The sequence below is a fragment of the Sparus aurata genome, chromosome 13 (assembly GCF_900880675.1).
Source record: "Sparus aurata chromosome 13, fSpaAur1.1, whole genome shotgun sequence".
NCBI classification, from domain to species: Eukaryota; Metazoa; Chordata; class Actinopteri; order Spariformes; family Sparidae; genus Sparus; species Sparus aurata.
The window spans coordinates 14,751,762-14,773,860 of record NC_044199.1 but is presented as its reverse complement, the minus strand read 5'-3'; the positions used below and the strand labels follow the sequence as shown (position 1 = coordinate 14,773,860).

The window sequence follows — 22,099 nt, the reverse complement described above, 5'->3', positions numbered from 1 at the left end:
GATATATCTGACCTTAATGTAAAGGAACAAGGTGGAGGGGGAGTAATATTAACGCTCCTCTCCTTAGGGTGTCCTCCGAGGGCCACCTTGAGTTACCTGTGGGACGCTTCTGTAGCTGCGTTACATTTTGGCCCCTGCTCCGCCGGGAGCCCTACTGATTGGCCCCCCTGGCTTTATCAGCGCCGAGCCTTTATTAAGAGGCGATGCCCGAAGGGGGAGGGGCCACTCTTTCTTTCCTGTCGGGGTATGCCGATAGATAAGTATGAGACCCCCTGCAAGAATGCGATCACATTGGCAAAAACAAGTCATTGTGTTGCCTTCCCTCCGCCGACTCACACCAGACGCTCCAGAATGCAGCGGCTCGTCCTGCCCGTCCTTCTGGCATCCTTCTGGACCATCTGCACAGAAGCAGGAGGTGAGTCCCTTTCATTCATTGCCGGGAGATATTATTTTTAATTTTATTTAGATTGATCTCGCTACTGAACAGCTCTACACAGATATTGTAATGGGAGTGGGATGATTAATTGCCTTATCTTCTACCAGCAAAGGATTCTTTTTTTTGTTTGCTTTTTGTTTGTTTTTTCCAGCTGAATTTCAGCCTGTTTTTAATATTGATTTTACATTTCTGATCAAAATCTGTGAGGTCATTTTACATCTGATCATGCAATCGGCACATTATTAGGGACCGAATCAATGAATATATTGAGCTCCTAACACTAAACAACGAATATCAAGTCAATACATACATCAGTGACACCAGCAGGGTGTTTTTTCTTTCTTTTTTCTTTTCTCTTTTTTTTTTTTTTTTCGACCAGCTTTTCCAACCTTGCCACGCTCTATGCTCAATTAAAAAGTTATCAGTTGATTTACTGCGGAATCCCAAGACTCTAAATCCAGAGACAGGCGAAAAAAACAAAGATGCTCTCGGTGGATGATAAAAAAAACCAAAAACAAACAAACAGGGAAAATCAGCACAGAGCCACAGCTCCTCAGAGGAAAAAAAAAAAGAGAGAGACGCCTCCCCCCTCCTCCCCCCAGCACCAAAACAGCCTGCGTGACGCTCCCTCCACTCTTGCACACCTGCCCAGTCCATCGCACCGATGATGTGTCCGCGTGCGTGCTTTTTGCGTGTCCGACATGCTCATCTGCGCACCGGGCTCCCTGTTCAAAGGCACTGAGGCTGTGCATCAGCTGAGCCAGAGAGAGACAAGACCGGACCGAGATGAGATTTTGTTGGTCGGACTTCTCTCCCTCTCTCTCTCGCTCTCTCTCTAGCTCCTTCCTTCCCTCTCTCCCTCTCGTGCACCTGCTCTGATCCTCGCTCAGCCAATGGGAGACGTTTGCGTCCTGGTTGCCGCAGAGAGACGCGTCGAGCTGCGCAGCGCTCATGTCTCCACACTCACAGCGGGCTGGCCCCCCCGAGGCGTTAATCTGAGAGAGGAAAGCGCACTACAGACCGTAATAGAGTAAACTCGACTATAATGGAGTGAAGTGGCTGAAATTCATGACTGACTTGATCGATTGGGCTTCTTTTTTTTTCTTTTTCTGGTCAGTGCGATCAGCGAATGCGCACATCTGGAAGATCACCAACAGATATGTTTTCTCGTGAACTCCAAACACATATTTTTGATCTGTCTGGAAAATACAATAACATTAGGTTTTGATATTAATTTGTGCTATTTAGAAGTCCAGTAAAAAGACAAATCTAATGCTATAGAATGGATAGAGTAGAGAGGTGACCTCTACTCTATCCATCTACTCTTGAGTTGGTGATCACATCCAGGGGTGAGTTTACGGTCTATTCTCCCTCCGATGTAAATAAAAGTGTTCTCTTTTGAGTATGAGTTTAAGCACCATACCATTCTATCAGACACACTCAGCGCGCTCTGCGACGAGGTGGCGCGTCTCGGTCACATGCTCTCTGAGGAGCAATGAGCCCCGGCGCACTGCTGGATGGACGCCGGTGTGTGTTTCAGCTGGACGCGCAAAGCCCCGGAAAAAAGTTGTGTGTTTCCGGTGAGAAAGAGAAACCCGATGAAAAACAATCAAATCCTCTCTTTTTTTCTTTTAGTCTGGGGTGAACGATTCGGCCAAAAAAAGAATGAAGTTCTCATTTTGTTGGGGGGAGGATTGGCACACCAATGGCACAGTCTCAGTTCCCCAGGTTTCCTTTTGAACCGTGTGTTTCCGCGTGTGAAACTCAACGTCCACCTACACACACACACACACACAAACACAAACAGTTTATGTCTGGCTCTGCGCGGCGCACACAACACAATGGCATGAAAAGATCCGTCTCCGCGCTCACACTAACGTTTTCACTGTGGTCGACGTGCAGGCAGACGCGAGCCATTTGTTTTCGTCTCGCTTGCCTTTTGTTTCCCCCCACGACTGCTCTCTTCATCCCCCCCCTCTCTCTCTTCTTGGCAGACATCTCACGGCCATTCAAAGTCATTCATATTGTTCGGTTCGCTCCGCGCAGCACAAAAGATCAAATGCCCGGCGCTGATTGGTCAAGGGTTGTGCGGACAGGAACCTGATTGGCTGAGATAAAAAACGACTGGGAGCCATAAAAATAGATGTTGGAGTAATTATTTAGATTGTTCAATAAGTAAAGCTGGCAACGTCACACATTTAGTAAAAGCGCTGCAGTGAGAATATGACTTCAGTTAAACATATATTATTAATCAGATATACTTAAAGTTACAAATTACTCAATTATATTACCTAAGAACAGATTGCTTCTTTTGACACTGTTGGGGGTAGATACTTGGCTAGTAACTGTACATGGAGAGGAGTAAAACGTACAACATTTCCCATCTGAAATGTTGACGTTCAGATTTGTACATAAAGGGTAACGCCACCAATTTTTTAGCTCAGTTTAGTCATCATGCTGTGTTGTGGAGCCAGCTTTCAGACGTCTAATAAAACGATGCATGTGACATCATTTGAGTCAGCCTGGGCCTAGGGACTTAATAATTATAGCAGTAGCCCTCCATTGCAAACTAGGGACTTAAAATTTGACAGATATTTACCGTGGTAAGTCTGATGAAACTGCTTTTGAGACTGAACGTCAGGACTTGTCCACCTATGCTGCTTGAATTTCGACCATTGTTTATTAAATCAATCCTTTGCTGTGTCCCTCAGATGGAGAGATATCTTAACTCAGAGATATCTGCTAACGTGACAGTTGATATTCCAGAATTAAAGGGCAACTCTATCAATTTTAGCATTAAAGTGTGTGTCATGTCTTGAGGAGTTCTACTACATTTGTGGAAAAACAGTACTGTAGTATAAATCCTTTTGTAAACTGAAGTAAATTAAAGACGTGAGCATATCTTTATTTACAGACACCAGTTTAGAGAATGAAGGCACATGTAAAAACAATCCAACCCCCCCAGATGTGGCCCGCCTGCTGTGTTTATTTTCAGTACCCATTATCATGCAGGAGCAGGAGGAAAAGGCTTACCAACAAGGCAAAGAAACCAAGCACTGACTTCCTTCATAAACACAGGGAGAAGTCTCCATACCAGCCTAACAGCAGAGCTGGACACCCTTCCCTGTATTTTTTCAATGGCATGTGTGTTTTTCATCAATATTTGATTTGTGAGATAGCTGCAGATATTTGTCTCCGAGCACGGGGATGGAAACATGCAAACCAATTGTGAAATATTAATAAACCCTCAGACAAACATGTGAGAATGGGACCTCGACTGATGCAAAAGATTGGCTCTGTGTTTATTCTGATAGCAGGAAAGATAAAGCACAAACGCCAACTTTTTTTGTGAATAGGAAGACAATTCCTGTGTATTGGGGCTTTTTGTATGGCCGGGAATAACAGCTGACTTCAACCAATAGGAGAACAATTCACTGTTTGCAGCCAGGGGAAAAAAATAAACTAAAAAAGGGTACATTTGTAAATTGTAAAATCTAGCTGGACAGTTGTCAGTGTATATGTTGAGAAGAAACATCCGATTCTGCTCTCACAATAGGCTGAGGCTTGTTGGTGTATCCCAGAGGTAACAATGCAGGGGACTGACTGACATTATCATTAGCATCAAGCGGATGTGTGTTTATGCTTTTTTATATTATCTGCTGTTGGCATCAAATATCAAGATGGAAGTGTGTGAGCCTTTTGTCAATGAAAACCTTCTCTCAACATAAATTATATTATTTCCTCTTTTTCAGATTGGTGCTATCAGTCGCAGTTCACCTGTGATCATCAGTGCAATGGTAAGTTCATTTAAATATGTAGAAATTTAAAGAGGCACTAGGTAGTTTTGGAGAAGAAATTCAAACTCTGAATATTAATACTCACAGTGTTAATGAGTTAATAATACAAACCCTTCCCCATAACTGAACAAACAAGCTGTTCTCAGAGGAAACTAAGCTCCCAGAACACTGTTTGAAACTAGGAAGGTGACAGGGTCTGCCACATTTAGACAAAGTAAAACAGTATGAAATTGTGTTGGCCTTTAAGGTCATTTTGTTTATTCAGTTTATTCAGTTCTGAAAATTAGAAAAAGGTTTGTTTTTATTGGTTTGCCTAGGTATTCAAAAAAAACATCAGTGAAGATCTTTCTCTTCTGTATTGTGTTGCAAAGATATACCCTGAAGTTAGCATGCTAACCAGCTAGCCCTGACACGTCCCGGTCTACTGGTTTTGTGTTTGTTGTGTAAACACCAACACTCCCCTGGGGCTCCCAACTCCTAGTTCAGATTGCTAGCTGCACCGCTAACTGTACTAACTAGCTAGTGGCAGCTACAGTTAGTGGGTAATTAGCTATATGCTGCTTTGTTTTGAGTATGACTTCGACAGGAGGTCAAGTCTTAGATATTGCACTTTAAATACATAAAGGAAGTTGAAAAATGCTCCACAAAATATATGAAACCAACCCGATGTGTGGTGCAATCATACACAAACAACTGAGATTGAAATACAGAAAAAAATACAAATTAAACAGTTGAAAGCAGTGAAAATGTACACTGAAATCTTGTGAGCGATTTAAATGAAGCACTCCTTAGGCTGATTACAGGTTGTTCCATAGTTCATTAACCACTCCACTTGGGATCACCAATTTGGACCTACTGGAAAATCTCCGGCTGTACTCATTTGGGGTTTGTAAATCAGAAATACAGTCGAGAGCCAATTCCATACAGACATGTCTTCTAGAAGCTTTTAACATCTACCCTAAAACACACAGACAACCATTAAAGATGCTGAAATCAGGGTTACAAGTGATCTTTTGTTGGATCTCATGAGTATAGTCTTGTTGTTACAGCCAGAATCTGAACCAGCTGAAGTTTGAACTGATTGTACTGACTCAGGCAGGTAATAAGTAATGTTTCCAAGAGCTTTGGAATTGCTCTGAAGCTAGGACGCAGGATTGGAAAGCAATCAACATTTCCTGTAATGAAATATGACACTGAAGTCGTCTGCATGAGCCAATGATCACAAGAATTAGAAAAGAGGAATTAGTAAGAAAAAATCTGAGCCTTTGATAATAACTTCTGATTTATTGGAGTTTAATTGAAGGAAATGACCTTTGAGGGACTGACATGCAGTTTTCTATCCAGTTGCATTGTGTTACTGCAGCTGCATCAGAAGTAGATCTTCGAACCATCTGCATGAAAATGAAATCTGACATGATGCTTTTGAAATATCCAACCTGAAGATAACACCTATACGTAGAAGAGTAAAGGACCGATAATGGATCCCTGTTGTACTCCATGGATTTGGGTAGTGGAGCCCTTTCAGAGAGATATGAACAAAACCAGCCTACAACATTCCAATATGTGTCCCAAATTAAGATTAAGTGATCATCTGAATCAAAAATAGCAGTCAGATCTCAAAGAAATAAGATGTTTACCTACTGTCAGCTCCTTCGAAGAAGATTATTACCAACTCATATAAGCGCTTTCTCCATGCTATAACCCACTGCGAAACTGAACAGAAATGTATCAGACACTTTTAGCAGAAAGCGATGAGTCCAAGTTGTTTAACTACGGTGCTTTTCTGTTTTTAGTACCAGAAAAGTGGAATCACGCCAACGACAACTGTGCAGGAAAATACCAGTCACCGATCAACGTTGTCACCAGAAAGACTTTGAAAGATGAGCGGCTGACTCCATTCAAGTTCGACAACTACCAGGAGATCTTCAGAGAGACCATCAAGAACAACGGCCACTCGGGTGAGCATATTTTTCATTAGACATCAAATAGACATCACTGCTATGAAGCTCTTGCATGAACTCATTATGTCCTGTGCGTCCAGTTCAGGTTGGAGTTCCTCACTTGAGCACCATCTCAGGTGGAGGCTTGCCGACCACCTATAAAGCTGTCCAGTTCCACCTGCACTGGGGCAACAACGGGGGGCCTGGCTCTGAACACACCATCGATGGGGAGCAGTATCCCATGGAGGTAATTTAACCTGACTAAAGACACACATCCTCTCTTTAACATGGTCAGCTGCTTAGTCTTATACAACATGTCCTCTAGAAACATTTTTGATTTTGAGAGTTGATTAACTCGGACTGATGTCTGCTTCTGTTGTTAAGAGCATGAAATGTACTCTACATATGATAATGACAGCTTTAAACTCTTCTACAGAAAAAAAACACAAACTTTTAACATCAGTGATATTTTCTCTACAGTTACACATTGTTCACATGAAGCAACAATACACTGATTTGACAACAGCACTATCTGACCCAGAGGGAGTTGCAGTCCTTGGGTTTTTCTACCAGGTAACAATTTTCAATCCTATATTGATGACATTTAACTGCTATTTCAAACTAGATCTCAGGTTGAAAAAAACAAATGAAAGAGTGCTGAAATGTGTATATTTGCATTTCCAGGTATCCAACAGTGGAAACCGAAAGTATGACCCCATCATCAGCGCCCTAAAAAACATCAAAACTACAAGTAAGTGCTGAAGTTCAAAATATCCAACTCAACACATACTGCAGCCACAGAGCTCTGTTGCCAACGTTTCATATTTTATATTTCCTGTTTTCAGATGGCAACACGTCTCTGAATCCCATCTCGCTGGCACAACTGATCCCATCTGAGCAGAATATGACCTCCTACTATCGCTATAAGGGCTCTCTGACCACACCAGGGTGCACTGAGGCTGTGATCTGGACCCTGTTTGAGAACCCCATCCCCCTGAGCATGGATCAGGTTAGGACATAACATTTAAAGGAATTTTGTTTTTCGTTAAACATGTTGAGAGAAGTATTTGTTAGATTTGGCCACAATTTTAGTTTAAACCATTTAAACATTATCCACAAGTCTGCTGAAAGATGTATGTAAGCAACAAGTGCTTTGCTTCTAATGTATTATATATGAACAAAAAAACTAAGTCTTACATAGACCATATTCACAATGCGGCCATTTTCCTCTGACATCACGCTCAAGCCGGGAAGCTGGAATGGTCAGGTTGCAAGTGCTACAAAAGTAGCAAATCTGACAAACTGTAACAACTTAACTGCCTCCTCATTGATTTGCATCTAAAAAGAGAATGGAAAGGGAGTATGCAGTTGGATATCTGGCCCTTTTTCAAGGTAAAACAACAAAATTAATGAGCTTCTGTTAGATAACAGCTAGCACATTAGCATTCAACCATTTCCTAGCCAACAATACCGTTTTTTATTGATTCACAAGAGGATTGTAAATACATCAATTATAATGATTACATATCAACACACCTCTTGGACAGATGTAATGACGTGCTAATGCTCGCTAAGAAGTGGTTGAAAGCTGATGTTAGCTAATGGGTTGGCAAATATGTTGTTGTACCTCATCTTTTCAGTGGCTGATCAATCAAGAAGTGGTGAAATGAGAACAATGTGTCTGAATCTTTTTGCTTATACGACCTGCAATCTGGAACACAGCAGCATAACGTTATCCCAGCATTCCAGCTATCCACCCTGAGGAAAATGTCCACCATGTGAAATATGAATATTATAATACTGACCTCAATAAATGAATGTATATAATATCATATGAACATTTAGTTACGTCTAGTTACTGTAGTACAAGTTGAGACAAAAACGCTACATTTACAGATTCAGATTGCACACTGGTGTTCTCTTTCCATAAACTGGAAGCTAACATGAGTGTTTGTCTTCTGTCCCTGCAGCTGCGTGCGTTCTCTGAGCTCAAATTCCAAGACGGGAAGGCAATGGTGGGCACCTTCAGGCCGGTCCAGCCCCTGAACGATCGGCAGGTGTTCCGGTCGGGAGGCACCGCGATCCTGGCCAGTTCCGCCTTCCTTGTGGCCGCCATCGTCACGGCCTTGGGATTGTCCCAACCCAACTAGAGCGGGGGCATCCCATGCTGCACTGCGACATCCATGAACACAATAACTTCTTTATCCAAACCCTTGTTTGTAACATCTTCATCGCATGGTGGCTAGGATGATCGACCACGTCGTAGTGCAGGCATGACTCACCAGGTGTTCCTCCCTTTACAACACAGATGACAAAGGCGTTCGAGGAATGCCTTACGAAAGGTGCTGTGAGGGTTTGACCAGCATTCATGCATGCCTAGTGAAGTGATAGGTCTTATTTCAGCATTATGAATGTGCCATAAAGCAGGTTACCAAGCACTCAAAGTGACTACTGTATTAAAACTTAATCACCAGATCCCTTAGTCATGCCCTAATTTTTCACAACATCATTCTCTAAAAACCAGCACACCCCTGTGTACACTTTAGACCTAATCTGCCTTGTCCAATGTCAGGTAAATTTAGTCTCTGCTAATGTGGCCGACGGTTTGTGCTCTGAGTGCCGATGTCAGCCTGATGACCTGTCACGTGACGCGTCGTTCTCAGTGGGGCATGTGAACAGCATTGAGCTATTAATAGCAGAACTGAGTCACAAAAGACGAGCTCCATTTCAAAGCCAGCGGTCAAATGAGTCAGCAATTTGGCTTTTCTCTCTAAGTCCAGGAGTGCAGAGTGTGGCCGTCAGGTGAACCCTGGCACAGTCACTCAGTCAGCAGCTGTTTTGAGAAAAGAAGGAGAGGGCGAGAGGTGTGAGGTCCCTGTGGGAACAACTGAATGCTGATCTGAGAGCAGAGCTGCAGTCTTTCTCCTCCCAGAGTCAGAGGCTACTGACACCTGAGACAAAGATAAAGAGGCAGAGATGCTAACGCTAATGGTGTGTCACAGAGTGAGCTCGGTTTCAGGAGGAGGAGGAGGGAGCATCTGCGAGCGTGAGGGGAGCAGCAACCACCAGCATAGAAAATGCCACTTTTTCAAACTCATTATTTCCATGCATCGCTAATACCTGCATGAATCCGTTGCATGTGTCGATAGCGCGAGATGTCTATCGTGAGCTACATGTACAGGCCGCTGGAGTGACGCTGCACACACTTAAGCCGCGCTTGCCAAATCATAACACACACCTCAGGCACGCCATTCCCCCATTTTTGACCTGTGAAGTTCACTGAGCTCATCTTGAGAGCGCATGACTGTGTTCATGGCTTGTATTAACAGGGTCTCGGAATGCACTGAATGTTATCGACTGTGAATTACACCCCACCGAGTCCTCGCTCATTTATTCGGGAGGACTCGTTATGTATCCTAGTGAGCGATCTGTGCAATTTTCCCAGCAAGATGTACTGTGATGATCGAGCAAGGAATCTGTATACTTTCCATTGTTTCATACGGCATCAAGTCATATTTCTATGCTGTGTCATTGTACACATGTATTTATGTACCGAATGTGTATATTGATGTGAGACGCACAGTTATTGTTATTTATGTATTGCAAAGTTTATATATTGTACTGAATGCAAACCCATATATGAAGCATCAAGTTGTCCATGACCAATCGAGTTTACTTATGATGTTCAAGTGTATGAGATTGTCAGGTTGTAATGCTTGAAACTGTCATAAATAGTATGGAGAATGTGTTCCAACTGAACAAAAGAATAAAACTACTTACTTTTTAATGACCGTCTCTTCTGCTTGCACGGGCACACCACGAGCCCCCGATCAAAACAAGCATTTAGCCTCAGTGTCAGGCCTGCCCCCGCACCCCTGCCCTGTGGAAACTGATATTAGAACACACTCAGTCGGCTCTGTTGTTTGTCTGCTCGCTCAGACGCGCAGACAAGCTTCTCACTTTCCTGTCCGATTCCCCTTTCGGTGTGTCGGGAGGGACTGGGGGCGCTCACGCATCTCAATCCCTTAATCCTTTTCTGATTGACTTGTCCTTGATGTTACGCAGGCTGTTTGTGGCCCTGACACGCATGCACAGCTGAATGGGAGCTTCTTGTGTCGTACACGGCTCCCCTATCAAAGAGGGGTCACACAAAAACACACTGAAAACTACGAGACAACACACACCTTTCTTTTTCTTGCCGGCCCCTGAGACAGATTACAGGTGCTTTTTTTCAAATACCATCCCCCTTTCGAGTCACTTTATGTACCCCTTCCCCCCGTCTTTTGCTTTTTTCTCTCCATCAAAAGGCTTATTGTGATGGACAGGCTTAGGAAGACAGCAGCCCCCTCACAGAGACATGCATGGAGACAGAGAGAGAGTGCAGACAAAAGGTTGAATGAAAGCCTCCCCTTCATTCCCTGGCTCAGGCCTCCGCTGCTTCTTCAGTTAAGCATCAGCAAGGTCCGGAGATCAAGGGGTGGATGCTTAATATCTGGCAGTGGTACCTCTAGTCAACAGGACAGCACCCATACAACCTCACTAACTCCTAAATCTCCGCTCACATGACCCATGTCCCTGGGGTCTCTGGGACAAAGGGCACCTTTCTCCCTGGGAGAAACCAGAGGCATCCTCATTTTGAATGTGACCCTCAGTGAGACACACACAGCAGCCCATCAGATAGCCAGCTGCAGTTAAAGGTCACTGGGCCGCTTTTTGTCCATGTGGGGTAGCGAAAAACAAACAGTGTCACCTTTACCGCATCTCCGGCTACATCCCCACGTGTATGTTTAGTTTTGAAAACTTTTGCTGCATTAACACCTGCTGTCCACATCACTGCTTGACTTTTGGAAATGCTACTGCCCCATTTTAGTTTGGAAACTCTGGATTTACTAATGTGGATGGGCAGAAACATAGACCCTTTGGAACAAGTACAGACACCCACGTCTGCTTCCTGATAGGGTCTTATCAGTCGCAACGTGTCCTTCCACGATTTGTCTCACTCCTGACATGTTGTCCTTTTCTGGGAGAAACCAAAGAAACTAGCTTTCTCCCTCCATCACTACCAGTGGGTGAAGAAGTATTTCCCTGCTGAGAAAGATGGCTCTGTAATAGAGAATTTCCGATACAGGCTCTTTTAAATCTTCTATTTCAGAATCAAGACAAACTCAAAAACAACAAAAAATAAAGATAATAAAGACACAATATACACATTTAAAAACCGTTTTTATTTCATATACATTTACAAATCAGCTTTGTAATCATAGGAAGTATTATTCGATGTCCAGAATCTATCAAACCTATTTTTCAGAGTTAATCAGGAGCTGGGAGCTGTAAAGAACAGTTTTCGCGCCATTCCATTAATCCTTTGCACATAACTTGGCTGTCTATGCAGTCGAAAGACACATATTTTTGAAACTGTATTTTGCACTGTTTATTCTTACACATTTTGTTTACTGTGCAGAGGTGTGGGGCGACACATATGTGACTAATATTTAACCTTTGTATGTGTTACAGAAAAAAGCGCTAAGACTTATAAACAAGGTGGACGTAAGAGAACACACTGGCAGACTCAAGTCACGTGTGTGCGTGTGTGCTGTCATGGAGTTTAAAGAGCATATCTATAATTATCATTGCTGAATGTGAACTCAGAGTGGGCTCCGTGTTATCATATCGTGTAGTGAGCATTTGAGTTTGTGCATTGACAGAATGGATGTTTAATCGTCTATACTTGGAAGGACACAAAAGCACTTAATAATGGTACATGAAAAAATAAACCTCTAAAATAAAAACAGTATGTGGATCTACGGTGTAATGCGCTGCGCTGTCACCAAGAGAAATGTGTGGCCGGGTCAACTTTGCTCTTATCCAATTGATACACCTGCTAACCTAGATATTGTGCTGTCAGTTATATAACTCACAGAGGCGTCTGCCAACAATGGCGGTCGTGATGTAACGTTAGCCAGCCGAGGAGAATAACCCCTCGCATGCCAGGTAATGTAGCAGCTAGCCGGCCACAGCAGCCCCCGCTGCTCTTGTTTTTACAGGGATAAGAATCTGGAGGAAGCAATCGAAAAGGGCCAAACATTCATTTCCTCTTAAATTAAACTCAGGAGAGATACGAGCTGTCGCTTTGTCCTTCAAAGTTTATCACACAAAGGCTTTTATTCAAAGAAAATGACACAGCAGGAGACAATTACTGCTAATATCTTTTTAGGAGCCTACTTATCACAGCACAGACACTGTTACAGCCATTAGCATACATTTCCCATCAGTGGGGTCAATATCCTGTCATTTATACACAGCAGCTGACCTCAGTTTACATTCAGCGCCGTGATAAATGATGAAAAAGAATGCGAAGTGACTTAAAGGCTTTTGATGTCAGAGTGGGACAATGAGTAGATCATCGGCCTTTTCAAAAGCTTAATTCTTCCTCTCTGTAACACTTGAGTTTCAATTACAAGAGAGGTTAAAGGTCACTGGGGTCAAAATTAACAAAGCAGTCCAATAGCGAGTTGTGATGTAACTATGAGCTCTGATTGCCTCCTGATCAGAGCCTAGGTCCTCTGAGGTGTTCCAGGAGCACCGCGGCATCTTGTGAAGAGGTGATGGGATCAGCTGCGGCCAGAGCGATGAAACTGGAGTCAGTAAAGCAGACAGACCTGGCACGGAAGGCCGGTCTGTGAGAGTCAGCTAAAGCGATAGGTTAACCACTGTAATCCCTTTTAGGAGCAGCAACTTTGGGAAAGTGATCTGGATTAGTCTGGCGTACTGTAGACAGGAGTTCATGGAGGGAGAAGAGCGGTGGATGCACAGATATGTTGGAAAGCCCCGCAACACTAATGGGGGGAAATCACTCAAAGTTCACCTGTACGGTCAGGGTGGGTTTTAATTAGGAATTGTGAACACAAGCAGCTCAGCCTGAGTTGGATGTGCCAGATAATTTGTCTCACAAAATGTTTTGGAGAGTTGGATTACTAGATTTTCAGGTATCTGTACTTGATGCATATTTATTTTTCTGACAACTTTTTACCCCGTCTCCCTGCATTTTAACACACATATCTGTGCTTCTTATACATTTTCAAGAGTTTTAAGTTTTGTAAGGGAATAGGTAAGGGAATAATCGAATATGAGACTTAACAATCAACTGTCTTTCTGGTGCATTAATGAACAGCTCAGACAAATCCTACTGATTCTACTTTTAAGTTTCAAAGTCACAGTTCAGTTAGCTTTTCACAGAAATGGCAGGTAGAAATGTCCTTCAAAGGGATACTTTCTAATTTTATACTTTGAGTACATTCCAGAGCCTGTACTTTATTACTTTTACGTGAGTTAAGAAGTTCAATTAGTTATTTTACCAGAATCTTTAGTTTTTTACACAAATATGTGTTTCTCGACTTGAGTAGAGAATGTTGGTCATGAGAAGAGCAGTAACGTCTTTTCCATCAAGAAAAGCTCTCAGTGCCATTCTTTGCTCTTCTTTTAATTAATTAATCAAATCCCAGCTAGGTTGGACTTATTACAGCTCAAGGGAAGCCCAGCATGCTGCACTCGGCATATTGTTTAGGGGAAAAATATTACTGTAAACTTTAAGTCTGTCTTGAACTTAATTGTGTCAGTAGAGAAAATAATAATAGTGGTGCGGCAGTGTGACCTCAGGTTCTCTTGTGGTATCTGGTATCAGGATAGCTTTCAATGCATATTGATAAGATGGTACCACACAATAGAAATAAGATGTGGTAGCTTTGTCTGCTTGTATGAGTGTGACGTCATCCTGCTGCCTCTCAGTCTGAGGGTGTGCAGGACTGAAAAGAAGCAAGTTTTAGCAAAGATATGATAAGTTTACCTCAGCCAACAGAGTAAATTTGCTCCAAAGGCCAAACACAGAAAAATACAGAATGAACTGCTCAATATCTGTCCTCCTATGCGCACAAAGTAAAGTGTGAGGAAGCTGGTGCGATTGCACTCTGGTTGTGAAAGTGACACTCCACGCTGACCTGAGTGCAGACTTGGACTGAGGTGGCGTCAATCAACAGGAAGGAGGCTGGGGTGAATGACGGTCCCCCTTCTAACAGAAACAAAGGTACCTTAAGTAACAGCGCTCACAAAGAGCCGGAGGCAAACATGGCGAAATCGGTCTATTTTTGACAACAGTGTTATTTGGCTGCATTGTTCTGAGGGCACAGGCCAGCGCAGGGGTAAGGGGTCTTGCAAAAAGAGAACATTGATGTGAAGCTGTAGGTTGACCCTACACTCTCAGCTGAGCCAGATTTATGGCTGGGTTTTCCTGAAGAACTGCTGAGAAATCAGAAGAGTGATCGAGTACTGATCATGTTCTCAATAACCATATTCACATTGGTTTTAACGTGTTAAAGGGCACATTGACCCAGCCAAACATGGGTCTGCAGTACAAAGTGCACACTCACATATCCTGTCCAAAGACTACCCTTAGCAATAGTCGCCAATTGAAATTCCCAAATCCTCAGGAGGATGTGATTGAACACACATTCTATTATGTACCTATCTATGACTGTAAATACAACCATTCCACCCTCCTGCTGGTGCCACAATTTATGTTCTGGCTGGTGGCACACCCTGTTGAGCCGGCCGACATGAGGAAGTGGGAGGCATTCTCATTTTCCATCTATTAAATTGAATTTCGTGAGTCATTCTGACCAGTCACAAGTGGAAGGCTGCTGCTGCTGGTACATCATGACAAACCCCCCACCACCCACTTTCCACCATCCACCCCTGGCACTCAGCCTCACACCCACCTCCCTCCTCCCGTCACGCAGCTCTGTCGCTTTTTGAATGCAAATAAGGCCACACTGGGGGAAAAAAAAAAAAAAAAAAAGGCTGAAAAAAGAGCAAAGCTTTGGTCCATCATCAAACAAATGCCCAATGCAGAAGCTGGAACAAAAAACAGTTTGTTCTTTTCAAGAAGTAATATTTATATTTTCGAAGGAAGGAGACACAGCCGGCTGAAATGTGCAGACAGACAGACAACTGCAGGATGAGAGGACAAGAGACAGGAGGTGGAAATGTCCTTGACTGTGGCTGCGCACAGCTCTGCTCAGCTGTGCTCAGCGCAAACTGATGTGAAAGCACGTAACTTTAGGGTATTTAAGAATAACTTCCAGTACTGATACATGCTGTTTTCAAAAGTTCAAAACAGGAAAAAAAAAAAAAAAAAAAGAACATTGTTGACATGAATGGTCTGTTAATTACTGCTTTTAATGAACGATGGGTTGAGTAACTGCTCATTTCGCCTTGGTGTTGAGAATGTATTTTTCCTGCGCCAATGTTACATGTTTATTTAGTGTATTTACTCCCTAACATTCACTCTTTACAGGGATGAATTAGTTATTCACTGATCAACACTCCTCACTTACTCAGATCTGACTGCAGGTTAAGCACATGGATGGATAGGTAGTAAGACATTAGTATGTGGAAATAAAATGAAATAAATAAATGGTGTTACAGCCTACACAGTATCTGTGGACTGCTTCTTTTCTCGGCACCCACGCTTCGTGATACTCTGCACACATGTACATTTATTTATTCTGCTCAGGCTCCTGACATGCACATACTTCAGTTTACCTGCTAAAATATTCCGTGCCGTCATTTTTGCAGCTTTTGTGGCTGTAGCACGTAAATCTGATCGGATCATTCTGACGGATGAGACATCAGAGCGTCTGGACACATCAATGCAACTGACATTTGACACAGGTTATTCATAAGTCTGAGATGACACACATGGTCAGTAAAGTGAGTTACACCCATATCCCGACTATTGAATGACTTCATAGTAATTTTTAGGTGCAAAACAACTCCGCAACGCTCCACAACACCTTTAAAGCATGGCTAAAATATTAGCAATATTGCCTGCTCATCCAGCAGCATTCATTCACATTTCTCTCTACTTGTCCAAGTTTTGGGATTCAGCAACGCCTGAGAAGCATGCCTGGGTGCAGCTGCGGAGGAAGTTGCCTGACTTTCTTTACCAGCTAACGTTAGCCGCTTTGAGTGCTGGCCGAGTGTGTATAATGGGTTTGCCATAGTAGTCTCCTGAAACAAGGCCCTCATTTGGTGGAAAGTCATGAGACTGAGAAATTTAGTACATTCGGCAACACAAAACCAAAACAATGGGCTAAAAAAAGATAAAACGCTCAGTAGACCCAGGGTGGGTGATAGCTTTTGTGATTTACATTTAATATTGAACAGCGGCGCTCTATATTTTATTCTAACCTCATCTGGTGCATAATCTAATGCTGTTTGGTTAATTCTGTAGTTCAGAAGTGAATGGACTGCAACCAGATTTTAGCCAGTGTCACAAGCTTATCGGCAGCAAGCCAATCGCTCCTGATGGTTTAAACACGGGATAAATGGGAATTCAATAGACCTGCGTCATCGGGGCGAATGTTGTTAAATGGCGTCTCTGTCATTTTTAGATGGACATTAGCTGAGACAATACTAATTAATCAGGTTCCTCCGAAAAAGGAACTCTGAGCTTCCTGTTTTGGATTTGCTGTCTTTTCAGTCATGGTAACTGTGATGTGGGGAAACATGACAAAGGACAGCTCACAGTGCTGCCAACGTGAGGACTGAAACAGTGATAATGGAAGTTGAACTGTATTTAGGAAAGTCAGGACACTTACTGTATATAGTACGTTTATCATTATTCTAATAGTTTTTATTATATTTTGATTCAAATTATTGTTTTATTCTTTCCAAAATCTCCCTATCATTGTCTGTATTTTTTGAGACCCTACTCTTGTGCTGCTACTTTTTTCCCTCTGTACTGCTCTGTTATACTACAGCTACTCTCTTATCTTATAGTTCAACTACATAAATGTTAAGATATATATTTTGAAAATACAACAAACCCTGCTACCCCATAAAAAGGATAAAGCGGTTACGGACAACGACATGACATGACAACACACCAGGATTCATTTCCATCCAAGAAACACAGGCCAAACACATAAAAAGTGACAGTAAGAAAAAAAAAAATTTAAAATCCACTATTCATATAGGGTCTATATTCATGTAAAATAAAAAGAAGGAAATGTTTGAAATGTAGCTCCAATGTAATCCTTATCACTCAAATGTGAAACTAAGTGTACATACTCGCATTTAAATTCATGCACCTACTGTAAATCTGTGATTCTGCGGATCTACATGTTGGCCTATAAATGTAACAATATTTAATTCACTGACAATCCATCCGAGACACCAGCTGGAACTTTTTTTGACGGCGCGGCCAAAGTCTCCCAAAGTTGCTTCTTAAGAAGCAGACCTGGTAACTGTCTCTGATAATCCTTTTGTTTGGATTTCACAGAGACCATAATACAGAAAAAAGGACCGGCCCTTGCACTTTCTTTTTCTGGATTCTGAGTGTGTCATCGCTGATTTACAGTTATATGCTGCATCACTTCTTTCACACCACTTTTCTAAGAAACTGGTCACGTAACTGTGTTGCCCTTTTTTAAAACGTAGGCCAAAACATTACTGTTGGTTCCACACAGAATAATGAACTGATTTCATGATTGTTCCCATGGTATTGCAGTACTCATGAAGTCCTTCAAATAACGTACATGTTTGATTTGCTTAAAACCTCTGCAGCCCAAACAAGCATATATCAGAAATGTATTCTGACATCAATAAAGAACGGCATATTGTGTAAATGATGCAAAAAATATCTTGAATTGTTTATTTCCTATGATAGTGCAGCCATAAACATAAGACATTTAAATTATGATGCATATTTGAGGATCGATTGATGTCACACGATAGTAAATGCAGTGCTGACCTGCTGACGAAACAGTGCCGCAAGTTCCTGTTGATGACTCAACACTGTCAGCGTGACACTCATGACAGATACATTGCATTTCCTGCAATTGCTTTCACAATAAAAACAAACCAATGTTTTACCCGTTAATAGCCATTAAAAGTATTTACTTAATTAACTCTCTATATGGTCTCTCTATATGTAGCTTAAGTGAAAAGTAACATTGTGACTTGGTGTTTTAATTCCATATACAAATACACACATTGGATGTAAATTGTCACGTTTAGTTCAAAGATTTTTTCTCATGTTGAACAATTAAATAACTTTGATTAAATCATATAAATGCAGACTTAACACACACACGTTATGTGTTAATTCAGTAATTACATATAAAGTTAAGGTGAATGTCTACATAATCATAATGTGTTTTTTAAGTGTTTATTATTCAAGTCGTTTAACATCTAGGGAATTTAGCAGACTCTTTTGTCCAAAGTGACTGACAGTAATTCATATATACATTCATATACTGATGGCGGTGGCTACCACGCAAGGTGCTGACCAGCACATCAGGAGTAGTCTGTGGTTCAGTTTCTTGCCCAAGGAAACTTCAACATGCAGACCAGGGGAATCGAGCCAGCGACCTTAAGACAACAAGACGCTGGCTCTACCCCTGAGCCACAGCCAACCCAAATCTAATGCAATCGTAATGTGTTTGTTCTGTCTACTGTAAAAACATCCCACATCTGGTTATTTAATAACACTGACTTAACATAGACCCTTTAAATTTCACTTGTGCAAAAGTATTAGATGGGAGAATTAAATGTTACTAAAATACCTACAATCACTGTAGCAGAATGATTTTTTTGAGTGGAAAGTGTGATGAATGGCATATCCCGCCACTAACAATGAAAACTGCTACGTAGAGGGGTAATTAATAAATGTTAACACGCGTACATAAACATCCCATAAGAACTGGTATTTTAACAACACTGTCATGATTACAAATCCGAGGTTGCTGTTTATAATGTGATGTTACAGGAGCTAACTAGCTAACAGCAGCTGCAGTTCACAGCAGTTACTGGTTACTTTAGCAACAAGTAAAGACAGAAAGTCACCAGGAGTTGAGGCAGAGCAGCTGGGGACATCAGAGGGAAAGCTTCTCACCATAAGATTTTATCCAGTTTCACCAATATAGTTTGTATTGTGCGACATAATGCCACAAAGCATAACACACTTTGCCGGGATGATCGCAACCACCTACCCAGGTTACATAGTACAAATACAAGCAATTTGCGAGGAGCATGGAGTGGGACTGACTGTTACACTGTTCCTCTTCCTTAAACAAGACGGCGCACCATCAAGATGACTTTGAAGCTTTTTCTGTTAAGGTGGAAAAAAATATCCCAATACTGCTATAAAGACCATAAATAGAATCTAAAATGAGGCCTCATCTAATGAACATTTAGAGAATATTTGGACCTTTACAGTTCAAGCGTGTAGACTCCTGAGTGGATATGCAGCAGTGTTCTTTTCCTCACCAGCTTACATAAGTTTTACACTCTTCTTTCACGTGTGACAATGCGTATTTCTCTCTGCTCTTCCACAGTGACCTCAGATATTTTGAAGCAGCGCAGCCTCTGTAACGAAAGGCCTGCTGCAGGTCAATGGGACAGTGTCTCACCTCCCCTCTCTGTGGCAAAGTGCTCCGACCTTTCCAGAAGCTGTCGAGAAATCTTCCATATATTGTTTCGCCACCTCACCACCTTTCCCAGGGGAGCCACCGCCAAATTAGTGGCTCCGCGGCTGCCAAAACCCTGCCCCGGGCAGGCTGAGTCAACCCTCACCTCTGACGCCTTTACGACAGAGGAAGGAAAGAGGAAATATCAAAGACTTCCTTCTCTCTTTCCTCCTGTTAGCAGCCGTCATTAGCGCCGTGGTGAGCCATTTAAACGAGAGGCAGCTCCCCTCGTCAGGCGTTCGTTTCACAGCTGAATGAGGTTCGGGGCCGCCTGTGCACCGCTGTTCGGAGGTGCAGATCATATTCAACTTCTTCAATTTCACGCTGAATTAGAAAAGCGCTCCGGTTTCAAAGGGGAATGCATCGGCAGGATTTGGAGGGTTGCATTACTGAGTGTTTCTGCGGCCAAGTCAATCAATTCACACAAACACACATAGACGCAGACACACACATAGGTGCACTGAATGTAATGTATACAAGAAACCGGTGAGGATGCCCCTTCTACTGAGTGTACAAACACAGCTCTAAAAATGCAGTCAAATGTTGTGGTGGGTTGCATGTATTGGCTGCCATGATGTGTTGTAAACAGAGCACACATGATGCTGTTGTTGTAACATATCCGTCGCCCTCACTCCGTCCTCCTGTCTGTCCAGCAGCAGCCTCTTGGCAGGTGATTCCTCCACTGTGCTGTTCAGGACACCGTGAGCCTCTCAGATGTCTGCTTTAAGTTCAGTCAGCCTTTTTCCCGCTGGCCTGAAGAGGACAAGGGGCTTCTCTTTCCATTGCTTGTGCTGACTTTGTGCAGATTTCGAATGAGAAGCAGATAACTTTTTTTTCAAAGGAGTCTGTGGGCACCCCGCGGCGTAAAGCTCTTCTCTCCGTTTCATTCCATCCGCCCCCACCCTTCTCCACACACCCCCAGCCGCGTTTGTTTGTTTGCCTGTGCGATCAGCTGCAAGTGTGTGTCCTCATTCTGCCCTGTGCAGATGACAACTATTGTCATCATCATATTGCTGCGTGGATGTGAATCGGGGGATTTCTCAGATCACACAAACTGAGTAAGACATGGAAGCCTGCAGCATACAGTGCATTACTGGTGGAAAACAGTGTCTGTGATATACATCTGCACTGGGAGAAGAGGGAAACAGCCCAACCATATGACCTAAAAGCAGTGAATCTGAAAAAAGTGAGACAGGAAGACATAGACGCAATCCCAAGACGTCCTTTGCCTTTACCACTTAGCCCAATCCTGCAGTTTTGCGTGTTCTCATCTGGATTCTTGTTGGGCTAGAGGGGAAGGGTGAAGTAGTTGCTTGGCCCTCTGAACAGAGGATTGTCAATGACACACTTTGGCTCAATCCCATTTCCATTGTTTACCCATATCCATGGGCCCCATTGCCCCAGAGAACAGAGTTACAAGAGCTGGTGGTTGAAATCTCAACACTGGACAACCCTCCAAGACCATCACAGGTCAGCAGTTGTCAACGTTGGTGTTTGTGTAAACAGACGCCACTGGACATTTCCAATATGCTGTCTTCAGCTGCGGTGATTTCTCTTGTGTCACCGTGACAATCCTTTTTGACTGCACTGCTTTATTCGGTACTCTTGCTTCTACTCTGCCAGTCTGCACTGATATTAGAGGAGTGGTACCAAGCGCAGGAAATTTACTGCAAGACTTGAGTTTAATTTTGGGAGACATATGCCATCAGATGAGGGTAACGCAACGTTGAAATAGGTCAAGTTGCGGGACTGCCATGCACAAATCAGCAATAACAGCGTAACTTTAGCTAGCTAGCTACCAAAACACCAGCAGACTAGTTGCGAGTGTTATACGCTTGTTGCAGCTAAAAAGGCAGACTGGAGGGGTGTAAGCACGGGCTGCGTATATTAGCCTATTAAGCACTGTTGACGTGAGGGTCCAGGTAAAGAAGCAGTGTTCTTTTTTCTTTTTTACTTTTTCAAAAATAGGACCCAAATGCAGAAAAACAGTTGGGCAGATAGCATAACAAAGGTGGAGCCCAGGAACACAGCAGGAAAACAGAACACTAGGAACACAGGTGATTAAGATGTAGAAGTAGAAGCTAACACAAAACAGAAACGACTACAAATAAAACAGGCAATCACCAATCCAAAAAAAAAACCCCACAATATGAAAGGGGCAAGGGGGCAGTCAAAAATGAGGGGCACAAATTTGAAATGGCAGCCACGCTCTGAGAACAGAGATCAGCTCTGCTTCTCCTCACATGAGCTTCAGCTCCATCGTACATGCCCGGCTCACTTTGCAGTTTCTATCTTTAATCTCACACAGTTTACACAGAAAGAAGATGGAAAGCGGTTACAGAAAGGAGATATATAAATATATTTTACCATGACTTATTTAGATTATGAGCATTTCTAAAG

At 42.7% G+C, this 22,099-nt stretch overlaps 1 protein-coding gene across 1 annotated transcript; it reads left to right on the top strand.

Moving 5' to 3' along the window:
* The first annotated feature begins 216 nt into the window (after nt 1–216).
* Nucleotides 217–9,960, top strand: ca4a (carbonic anhydrase IV a). The gene is made up of 8 exons (XM_030439066.1): nt 217–415; nt 4,189–4,233; nt 6,027–6,191; nt 6,275–6,420; nt 6,654–6,746; nt 6,858–6,924; nt 7,019–7,182; nt 8,144–9,960. The coding sequence occupies exons 1-8, from the start codon at nt 247–249 to the stop codon at nt 8,321–8,323; spliced, it is 1,029 nt and encodes a 342-aa protein (XP_030294926.1). The 5' UTR covers nt 217–246; the 3' UTR covers nt 8,324–9,960.
* The last annotated feature ends 12,139 nt before the right edge of the window (nt 9,961–22,099 follow it).

Bases quoted from the DNA above. Each gene is read 5' to 3' on its own strand.
- ca4a (XM_030439066.1), top strand. From the start codon at position 247: ATGCCGATAGATAAGTATGAGACCCCCTGCAAGAATGCGATCACATTG. The intron at 6,421-6,653 runs GTAATTTAACCT...TTTTCTCTACAG, and splicing joins GGGAGCAGTATCCCATGGAG to TTACACATTGTTCACATGAA. The intron at 6,925-7,018 runs GTAAGTGCTGAA...TCCTGTTTTCAG, and splicing joins AAAAAACATCAAAACTACAA to ATGGCAACACGTCTCTGAAT.